General features: G+C 35.1%; 2 protein-coding genes across 2 annotated transcripts; both read left to right on the top strand.

Annotated features, from left to right (window-relative positions):
- The first annotated feature begins 473 nt into the window (after positions 1 to 473).
- LOC123538842 (serine protease inhibitor Cvsi-2-like) lies at positions 474 to 4,602 on the top strand. Its single transcript, XM_045323243.2, has 3 exons — positions 474 to 602; positions 3,000 to 3,116; positions 4,408 to 4,602. Exons 1-3 carry the CDS (start codon positions 566 to 568, stop codon positions 4,515 to 4,517), a joined length of 264 nt encoding a protein of 87 aa, XP_045179178.2. The 5' UTR covers positions 474 to 565; the 3' UTR covers positions 4,518 to 4,602.
- Positions 4,603 to 7,440: 2,838 nt separating this feature from the next.
- Positions 7,441 to 10,510, top strand: LOC123537949 (serine protease inhibitor Cvsi-2-like). The gene is made up of 3 exons (XM_053529434.1): positions 7,441 to 7,501; positions 8,785 to 8,901; positions 10,320 to 10,510. Exons 1-3 carry the CDS (start codon positions 7,465 to 7,467, stop codon positions 10,427 to 10,429), a joined length of 264 nt encoding a protein of 87 aa, XP_053385409.1. The 5' UTR covers positions 7,441 to 7,464; the 3' UTR covers positions 10,430 to 10,510.
- Positions 10,511 to 11,047: the final 537 nt, after the last annotated feature.

Genomic DNA, 11,047 nt, shown 5'->3' with positions numbered 1-11,047 from the left:
AATAGTACAAACAAACAAACAAAGAAATTTTCAATCGAATGGATTGGAAAACAAGCTACTTAAAACTTATATGAATTCCGCTCCATAAGAAAAACAGAGGTTAGATGAAGAATAGTAACTAGGCTATGTAAGTATGTGTATCATGTTGTGTTAATCGGAATATGAATGTGAAAAATATATGTATAATGCAAAGTTTTTGTGTGGTGTGTGTTTAATGTTACAGGTTGATGTAGTATTTTCTTGTGACATATGCCTAGTCCATAACTCGACGAAGGGATTTCAAAATTACTTGGCATAAATGCTCGGGTGCATTTTTTGTTTTAGACAGATCGTAAAAAAGAAAAACGAAATGTCGACAAAAATGGGGGAAAATACATGCAAATTTGTAGATTTGCAACGAGCTGTTATCGATATACATGTAATTTAATGAACTAAATCTTTTCTTATCATTCAAGTTGAATGTGAAATCCTGTTATGACGCATGCTCTTCATGAAAATAGAGATATAACGTGTTCAATTCTGTTAAGCTCACACAAGAAAGGCAGTTCAGTCAGATATATTCAATATGAGGATTGTTGTATATTTTGTGCTTTTTTGCATTGGTAAGATGATTTCATTTAATTAAACATATTCTAAGTTGATTAAGCAGCCATTTAATTAAAGGATAATTAACTTTAAACAAGTAATAAGTACAACATCGGTTTACTTAATACTTAAGGCTTTAATTTCGTCCATAACTGAAGCTCTTTTACTTAATAACAAATGTTATCAAAATTACATGAGTTGTTTAGACATTGATATATCACTAGCCTCTGTGATTGGGTAGCTATCCTTTAACATGCTAAACACAAATGATTTGCCTTTGGGACAAGTACAGATCTTGATCAGCTTGTACATCCGTGCAGTCTGGTCAAAATCTCAGTGGTCTGTTGCGATTTAGTCCGTATCTATTTCGTTAGCACTCCTTTAAAGAGTTAATGAAGAAGACCATTTGAAAGCATTGAACGCTATGCAGTAGAATTGTAGCAGACTCGATTTGACTGGATCTATTTTAGACTCTAGACTTGTAATTTTACTTCATTTCCAGCTGTGTCAGAACCATAATATGAATCGAATATGGCAAATACGTAAACGAGTGGAGATTGCCAATTGTCATTACACATCCACTGCCTTAAACAGAGACCATAGATGAAAAATATGGAAGCCGTTTTATTATAAAACTGATTCTTTGGGAATTCTAAACGGGAAAGTTATGATTTCTTTTTCTTGAGGGGGTTAGTGATGTTATTGCTGACACATGTCATTTTACATTTTTTTCAACATATTGCAGTGGATTAAAAGGTCAGCACAAACATTAACGAGCTTCGTTTGCTCGATGTCGATGGGACATAGAGGATATTACGTGAGTGTCGTTTCATATTAAATTCATTAATCGAGTTGAATAAAATTATAAAATGCGAGCAGCATTTTATCAATTTTATTCAACGAGTTTAATAAATTCAATGCGGAAAGTCACAAATGTAACATTCGTTTTATCACATGTCAGCTTTTCCTGTCGAAACTTCAAAAATTCTACTTTCTTTTACTATATAAACAAGACAAATTGACCAACGTCTCATTTACTACAAGTTAAAGCATAGCAAAAGTTCCTTCCAGGGCACATCTATATAAATATATAATGATCATCTTGTAAAATTTTGGTTGCAATGTCTGATTTATACTGCCAAAAAATGTCAAGTAGGTATTTACGCTAGTTATTATTTAACATAAATTGGTAAATAAAACACAAATTAAATCTGTTACCACTTTCAGTTGAGTAAATACGGCAATAAGACATTGACCCGGTCAATCCGTTATGATTCGATGCGTGAATTTGTTGCACATAATTAGAGGGTCGCAATGGGGTTTGTTTTCACATATTAACCATGCATTTGAAGATAACGATAATATTTAGTTGTTTACATGTAAATTTGCTGATATAATGTTTGTACATATGTTATGTTCTTCAAGAATGGAGGAAATAAAAGAATCAGTCAACCATCCTCGGGTTTTGTAATATGTAATCCATGGACGCGTTCAGCGAGAGAGTCGCCTCAATTAGGAAAGAGAAGTTTTAACGTCAAGAGGTTATTTCTAAGGTCACGGAGTTTGACTGGCCAGCTTGTAATGACAACAGCTTTCGATATCAGTAGCTCAGTCAAGTGTGAATTACCAAACTATAATATTCCTTCTCAAGAGAAGGAACAATAAACGACGTCGACGTCAAAGCTTTTTTACACTAGAGTATTATTTATGTAATGGCTTTATTACACTCTCGCGACGTCAAACATGTGATAAAGACAAGTATTTGTTAGGCCACTTGGTAGTTCTAGTCATCAAGCATTCTAACGCGACTAGCGAATAACCTACATAAACATGATAAATGTAGAGCAAAATCTGTCTCGGGTTATTCTGCAATAAACCATCCTTGAACTTGGCTGCGCGCGCATCGTGTTTGGGCTATTCCATTTTTTATACTGCGTGTGAAGCTTTATGAATGAATCTGCAACTTTTACAGTTTTGTTGGAGGAAGTTTTAACAGCCAAATCCAGATGCATAGCACGAAGTGTAGTTCAGAGCGTAAAAAGTAGTTACCTTTTTTTCAAACATTGTTGTTTCAAGTATGTCGTGTTAGAATCGAAATAACAAGTTTCATAGTGTGATTTATCATAGAATAACCCGTTTTTATCGTTCTTATGCGATACAATATATCACTCGGGTCTTCGTGATATATTCGTGCGCGTAAGAACTCAATGCACGGGTTATTCTACGATAAACCACACTTGGGAACTTATTATAAAATAAACAGTATACAGCGGTTATGTTAGGACTTGATGATGAATGTAAGGAGAAGTGCGATGTTCGAATTTATCGTTTTCGACTAACAACAATTACTTCGAACATATTAAACCTATATAAAAATCGTACGTATTATTTCAAATATAACATTTTACTTTCAGGATATGCCGCAGGTGAAACATGTATGAGTCTGCCCGAGTGCACTAAGACTTCGTGCAAAAATGGTTTTGAAATTCATTGTGTAGATACAACCTGTACATGTTTGTCGCCATCTACAGGTTAGAGCTGTGGTTGATTTTGGCGATGATAGCTCGAAAAATAGGGCGAAAGAACAACTTTCTTCTTATCTGCCAACAGGTCACCTTGACAGAAATATATGTCGAATTTTCATGCCAGATCTAATATCAGTCCACACTTAAGATATGTACTAAACTCATGACTTATTATGAAAAGAAAACGAATTGGAGAGACACGGAACTGTAATATCAATCAAACTTCGTTCATTGTGCAATTCATCCTCAGAACTAGGCTACAAAGGTGCCCAGTTTGTTGATAAACCCACGACTTCTTTCTCTATCAAGAGAGTTTGTTTTTACATATGGAGTTTAGCCATCTGTTGTCTATCACTATATGAACAAATAGCATATTATCTGCGTTATAATATTAGAAATATGCACAAAGTAAATTCGTTCTTTCTTCCCAGTAGGGTTGAATAAATCTTCGTCGCTGAACGTTTAAAGCAACAATTCACATTACATTGGCGTCGCAAATGACAACACATGCCCGATAAGATACTGGATGTCAGTAATAATATTGGAAAGATATCGAGGCTTCAGGTCCAACTGCTATGAAATTGACATTGAAAATACGTATGAGCTAATACCCAATGTAATTGACATGAAATGTTTTTATTATAAACAAAATCAAAGCAAAGTCTAATTCATATAAGAAAATTCTTTGGTAACAAAGAATACATCCAAAAAACAAAAAAGTTTAGTTCGGAGACTCGGTCCAAGTGTCTGTCCGAGTGTTTATCCATTAACTTAAAGATGAATCAGACTTTTTGACTGATTCTGATAATGAGATACCGGTATAATTGAATTTGCGACGCCATCTATGCCCCAAGCAATGACTCAGCTGGGCAGAACTATACTGTACAGATCCCGTAATGGAGACTCATGATGCCAGAAGAAAACCGGGTCCAAATAATACTTTTTCCGGCCGCAAAATGGTACACTGTCTGCTGTTTTAATATTAATGAAAATATAACTGAAAGTTCTTTTGCCACATCGCAAAAAAAGAAAAGTGTTAAAAGATTTGTTTGGTCGAGTCTATTTTTAGAAAGGTAATGTGATATTCAACATTCCTCATGCCTCTATAGGGGAACTCTTTATCAATACAAAATGTAAAAACTTAATTAAGGAACATTATTGTTTCCAAAGGACCAGAACTAGTCTAAGATTTAAATTATTAATGACTATTTGAAATTAAACACTTAAACTGTATATAATAAACAGTCAATGTTCTTTCAACATTCAGTGAAGTAATACTAATGTCTTTTTGTTGCAGGACATACATGCATTACGAAGTACGAATGTTTCGGGAACCAGTTGCACGTAGCCTGCGGCACAGACGGTACAAACTGGCACTGTGTTGACTCAAAATGTCGCTGTTATTGACCATGTTAACTTAAATTTTATGCAAGCTGAATACATGTATCTGAATTAAAATATACTATCTTTTATAAGTAGTATAAGCAGTCGATACGTGCGTTCCATTGTACTTTCAAAAATCACTGAGCATAGTGACGTCACTCATTACAACCCATCTATTTAGTTCAGTAGAAAGAACGCATACCTATGGACCGCTGGGTCGTGAGATTGATACCCAGACATGGTGTATGTTGTCCGTGACGACTTTACGTCACGTATTACAGCTCTTTTTGCCAATTAATAGATGTGTTCCAAATATCAATCTTTCCCAGTCGTTTATCACAATCAATGTCATTAACGGAAAGTAACGCCTCAAAAATGCACGAAAGTAAACCTAATATATAAAACGAAATGGACAAAAAACAAGTAGGCACCGTGAATCTCTCAGTTCCCTGCATAAAGAGAAATTGAGTTTTAATCCCGTCTGTGACATACCAGTGTCATACTTATACTAGTTCCAAGTAGTTAGACTTGTAGTGGTGACAGTGTAGATAAAGTAATTCCCCATTAGGTTAGACTCTAAGTTAAGTTACAAGATAACAGAAATGACTGAATTGTAGTTTTGCTTTGTTGATGTTTGATAATTCTATGACTAGTCATTGTCCTACAATAAGTTTGATGCTAATTATGCGTCCAATATAGTGCTAATTTATTGCTTTAACCTTAGGAAAAAAATAACTGTAATTCTGCTTTAACTTTTCTGGAGTAAATATAGATTAACCGCATCAACACTTGTTGAAAACAGCACTTTAATTCCAATATATAATGAATCAAAGTGCTGATTTACAGAAGTGTTGATGTGTTTTATCTTACTACAGTAAAGTTATTTCATTTATAAAAATAAAAACAAAAACAACCCTTGCCAGTAATTCGCTGTAGCCAAAATAAGAAAAAGCTATTAAAGTCACACAAACATATTGTTTGAAATTGCAAAACGAACCATCAAAATTGTGGCCAAAGTGGCATTTCATTGGCTACAATGGCTAATGGCAGAGCCTGTCCTGACCTACAATAAGTGTAATGCTGTTTATGCATCCGATATAGTGCTACTAGTAATTTATTGCTTTACTTTGGAAAAAAAATTAACTGTAATACTTAAATTATTAACGACAATTTATACTAATTTAATGCCGAATTTGACCCAGCTTCTGCTAATTTTGTGCTTTACTTTGGAAAAATATTGCCAATAATGCTAATTGAATGCCGAAGTTGACCAATCTAATGCTAATATTTTTATTAGAACAGATTCACTGACGTTTATCGATAGTCTAAAATGTGTCTGGAGCTATGCTTTGGTGCAAGCATCATAACGTCTGTTTGATTAGCATTTAGCTTAGCTTTACGCAGTTCTCTCTTAGTACGCTTCAAGTACTTACTCGTAGTTACTTGAATAACTGGGAATCGTCAACGTAGAAATTATTTGACCGGATATTTATGTATGATTTGTCTTTAAGTTAGCTCTTGTGTTTAGTTAAGTGTGAGGTAGGGGGTCCTTGGCCTGGTGGAAAAGGTCACTGACGTCGTATCACTTACCCCTCACCACTGTGTTTTCGAAACTTAGATTTAGATGTTGAATGTTTCCTACGAAGAATATTAAGCGAAACGACAAGCAACTATCCGTGGTTGCTCTAAAACTATGTAAACCCAATGTGCTAGCCCATGCTTAAAGTCTTTATTATTGTTATGCTTACATTATTTACTTTATAAAATAGAATATAGGAGTGACCTGCTATAAGTTCAAATAGGTACTGAAGTTAGTGAATTATATGTAATACCTGTAGACCTTTATCAAAAATATTAAAGTGTTATTTCATTATACGACTATCTTCATAGTATTTTGCCATACATTTGTTTTGTTTGTTTGTTTGTTTTGGGTTTAACGCCGTTTTTCAACAATATTTCAGTTATGTGACGGCGGACAGTTAACCCAACCAGTTTTCCTGGATTCTGTACCAGTACAAACCTGTTCTCCGCAAGTAACTGCCAACTTCCCCACATGAATGATCAGAGGTTGAAGACTAATGATTTCAGACACAATGTCGTTTATCAAATAGTCACGGAGAACATACGCCCCGCCCGAGGATCGAACTCGCGACCCGTAGACCAACGCTCTTACCTACTGAGCTAAGCGGGCGGGTTGCCATACATTTGTAGTACGTAACTTATATTCTATTATTTTCATGCTTTTATCATATATTAACTTTTTGAAACTTTGTTTATTTACCATCGTATTACAATGTTATATTCCATGTTCTGTAATAAGCATATTGTAAGATTTGGTCTAAATTAAGTATCTCGTAAAAAAGTTCAACTGAATAAATTTAGCGTTTCGTTCATTGCATTTTCTTTGTCTTTTAATATTCGTATGTTTACACATTTTAGCTAAAAGGATTAAATTTCAGAATGGTAAAAGCCATTAATATCCCTAATGCTGAATAACAGCTGTGTGGTAACTGTAATTTCTGTTTGCAAGAAGTATGGTTTAGGACCGCAATGTCGCTTTACAATAATTACCTAAGTAATTTAAAAGCCGAATGCGCTCAGGTTTATCACTCTTTAAACATATATTTTATCATACTCCGTTATATTTTTATATTATTGTTTCCTGTGAAATTACGACAAAACTCGTCATTTTAGTGACACAACGACAGAATGAAACAAAGACGAAATGACGACAAAAAAAGTTTGCCAAAAAAAAAAAAAAAAAATACATACACATACATAGAATCGTACCGAACTGGTATCGATATGAGGTAATAACTAGGTCTTTTCTTATCGTTCAATGTGACAGTGTGCTATGACGCAGGACCTACATGAAGTATACACTTTCCTTTTAAAGATAAAATGTTTTCCATGGTAACATATAAACATTTGAACTCACACCAGAAAGGCACTTCAATCAAAAACAGTCGGCATGAGGATTGCAGTATATTTTGTGTTATTCTGTACTGGTAAGATGTGTTCTTATAGTAATACAAACGTAAAACTGAACTATATATATGAGCCGTGCCATGAGAAAACCAACATAGTGGCTTTGCGACCAGCATGGATCCAGACCAGCCTGCGCATCCGCGCAGTTTGGTCAGGACCCATGCTGTTCGCTAACGATTTCTATAATTGTAATAGGCTTTGAAAGTAAACAGCATGGATCCTGAACAGACTGCGCGGATGCGCAGGCTGGTCTGGATCCATGCTGGTCGCAAACCCACTATGTTGGTTTTCCCATGGCACGGCTCATATATAATATGTTGTTATTATAACCATTAAGATTGTGGGGTACTTAAATAGTAGAGCAGCCATTTAAGTTAAACAATATGAACTTTAAACAATTAATTGGATATAATTAAGGATTAATGTTAAACTAAGATGGGTAAATGTAATTAGTTTATCGCTTTACTGAATACTTGTGGACATCCGTCCATCATATAAATATACTCTTCAAATGTTATCCATATGATATCAGTTGTATAGTCATTGATATATCACCAGCCTCTGTGGCAAAGTGGTTAAGCCTTAACATGCTGGACACGACTGGTTCTACCTTTGCGACCGGTGCAGATCTTGATCAGCCTGCAAGTCTGATTAAGGTCTGCACTGTTCGACATTCTATTTGTATCGTTTTAGTTAGCAACCCTTAAACAATAAATCGTGCTGTCTACTATAATAGAAATACAAGTCTACTATAATAGAAATTTTGCAGGGTAAAGGTTACTAAAAATTGAAAGGTCATTTGAAAGCATTTTGAACGCAGTAAAATGATAGCAGACTCGGTTTGACTTAATCTATTCTAGACCGTAGACTTGTAATTTTACTTGTTTTCCAGCTGTGGGTTTCAAAACTCACCCAGAATCACATTATCTTCAAGTTTAGTTTTCACTTCTTAATTCCATATTTTAAACATTGTTTTAATGGTATGATTTGGTTTGGGTAGGGCGCGGGAGTTTTACTACCATGAAAGCTGGAAAGTGTGTCGGTGCGAAATTAAACCCAACAAAAATAAGTTACTGTAAATAAATTTATAAGTTTAACATTAATCGTCAAGTTATCTCCCTGCAACTGTACAAGTTTTAACAATGTTTATAGTTGTGTATAATATTTTAGCCAAGCTATTATTCGCCATCTATATATTATGCCTACTTCCACCTGTTGATGTACAAAAGTTTCTTTAAGCATGTTAAGCCTTTATAATGAGAATTTATATTATTTCAAATATAACATACCATTTCACATTCAGGATATGCCGCGGGTGAATCATGTTTGAGTCTGCCCGAGTGCACGAATACTTTGTGCAAAAATGGTTTTGAAATGCATTGTGTAGATGCCATCTGTACGTGTTTGTCGCCATCTACAGGTTAGTGAAATGTTTGATTTTTGCGACGAAACGACAATTCAATAGTTCGAAATACAAAAGGGCGTAAAACGACATTTTTCTTATCTGCTAACACATCACCTTGACAAAAATATCTGCCGAGCTGACCTTTATTTTTCATGCCAGATCTAATATCAATGCAAACTTATGATATGTACTTAAGTCATGACTTATGGTGAAAAAAAAAGAATTGTAGAGACACAGAAGTGTAATGTCAAGTAAATTTCATACATTGTGCTATTCATCCTAATAACTAGGCTACAAGAAAAATGCCAGTTTGTTGATAAACCCACGACTTCTTTTTATCAAGAGAAACAGTTTGAATTTTACGTATGGATTTTAGCCAGCTTTCTGTTGCCCATTATTATATGAACAGATAACATATTATCTGCGTAATGGTATTAGAAATATGCACGAAATAAATTTGAGCCGCGCCATGAGAAAACCAACATAGTGCGACAAGCATTGATCCAGACCAGCCTGCGCATCCGCGCAGTCTGGTCAGGATCCATGCTGTTCACTTTGAAAGCCTATCTTAATTAGAGAAACCGTTAGCGAACAGCATGGATCCTGACCAGACTGCGCGGATGCGCAGGCTGGTCTGGATCCATGCTGGTTGCAAACGCACTATGTTGGTTTTCTCATGACGCGGCTCATTTGTTCTTTCTTTCCAGTAGCCTTTAATAAATCGCCACACATTAAATTGGCGTCATATACCCGATAAGAGACTGGATGCCAATAACAATGTTGGAAAAATATTGACGCCTCAGGTCCAATTCTAATAAAATTGACATTGAAAATACGTATGAGGTAATACCCAATGTAAATTACATGAAAAGTTTTTATTATAAACATAATCATAGCAAAATCTACTGCATTTAAGAAAATTCTTTGGTAACAAAGAATACAACCAAGAAAAGTATAGCACGAAGACTCGGTCCGAGTGTTTGTCCGAGTGTTTGTCCATTAACTTAATTTAGATACCGTAATGGAGACTCATGATGCCAAAGTACCATGAAATAGGACAAACTGAGTCCAAAGGATACATACTTTTTACGGCCGCCAAATGGTACACAAAGACTACTGTTTTGATATTCAAGAAAATCTATATGAAGGTTCTTTTTCAACATACATCGCAACCAAGAAAAGTGTTAAAAGAATTAGTTTGGTCAAGTCTATTATTCCTCTGCCACTGTAGGACAACTCTTTATCAATACAAAATCTAAACACTTAAGGAACATTATTGTTTCCAAATGACCAGAAAATATAACTAGTCTAAGTCGCAATAACTAATGACTATTTGAAATTTAAAAAGAAAAAATTAACACTTCTATACAACATACAATCATCAATGCTTTTGCAACGTCCAGTGAACTAACACCGATGTCTTTTTGTTGCAGGATTTTCATGCACTACGAAATACGAATGTTTCGGGAACCCGTTACACGTATCTTGTAACAAAGACGGCACAAACTGGCACTGTGTTGACTCAAGATGTCGCTGTTATTGACGAGAAACAGCGATGAATGTTATACAAGTGTCTAAACTACAGCTGAATATCTGCATTATAATATACTAATTATTTTATCTATTTGAAACTTCTTTGTGAATAAGCAGCCGATACCTGCGTTCAATTTTACTTTCAAAAATCTCTGAGCGTTACAGCCCACCCACTTAGCTCAGTAGAGAGAGCGGAGACCTTTGGACCGCCGGGTCGTGAGTTCGATCCCCGGACGAGGTGTATGTTGTCCGTGACGACTTTATAAAGACATTGTGTCTGAAATCATTCGTTGTCCGCCTTTGATTCGTATGGATAAATTGGCATTTTCTTGCGGATAACAGATTTATACTGGTGCAGAATCTAGGAACACTGGTTAGGTTAACTGTCTGCCTTACACAACTGAAATACAGTTGAAGAAAAGTGCGCTTAAGCCAAACACAAAAAAAAACAAAACAAACGTCACTCATTACAGCAACAGATGTGTTCCAAATGTCAATCTATCCCCGTCATTTATCATTATTTATGTCATTAACCATATAAAAACCTAGTATCTCCTTTGCAGTTCCCCCTCTGCATTCCTCCCATCAATTTTATTATTTGTTTTGGTATATAATGATATGGAGACGT

Source organism: Mercenaria mercenaria, chromosome 18, assembly GCF_021730395.1.
Source record: "Mercenaria mercenaria strain notata chromosome 18, MADL_Memer_1, whole genome shotgun sequence".
NCBI classification, from domain to species: Eukaryota; Metazoa; Mollusca; class Bivalvia; order Venerida; family Veneridae; genus Mercenaria; species Mercenaria mercenaria.
This window is presented reverse-complemented; position numbering and strand designations above follow the sequence as displayed.

Coding starts and splice junctions, on each gene's coding strand:
- LOC123538842 (XM_045323243.2), top strand. CDS start 566: ATGAGGATTGTTGTATATTTTGTGCTTTTTTGCATTG. Junction 603..2,999: donor TTTTGTGCTTTTTTGCATTG/GTAAGATGATTT, acceptor TTTTACTTTCAG/GATATGCCGCAGGTGAAACA. Junction 3,117..4,407: donor ATGTTTGTCGCCATCTACAG/GTTAGAGCTGTG, acceptor TTTTTGTTGCAG/GACATACATGCATTACGAAG.
- LOC123537949 (XM_053529434.1), top strand. CDS start 7,465: ATGAGGATTGCAGTATATTTTGTGTTATTCTGTACTG. Junction 7,502..8,784: donor TTTTGTGTTATTCTGTACTG/GTAAGATGTGTT, acceptor TTTCACATTCAG/GATATGCCGCGGGTGAATCA. Junction 8,902..10,319: donor GTGTTTGTCGCCATCTACAG/GTTAGTGAAATG, acceptor TTTTTGTTGCAG/GATTTTCATGCACTACGAAA.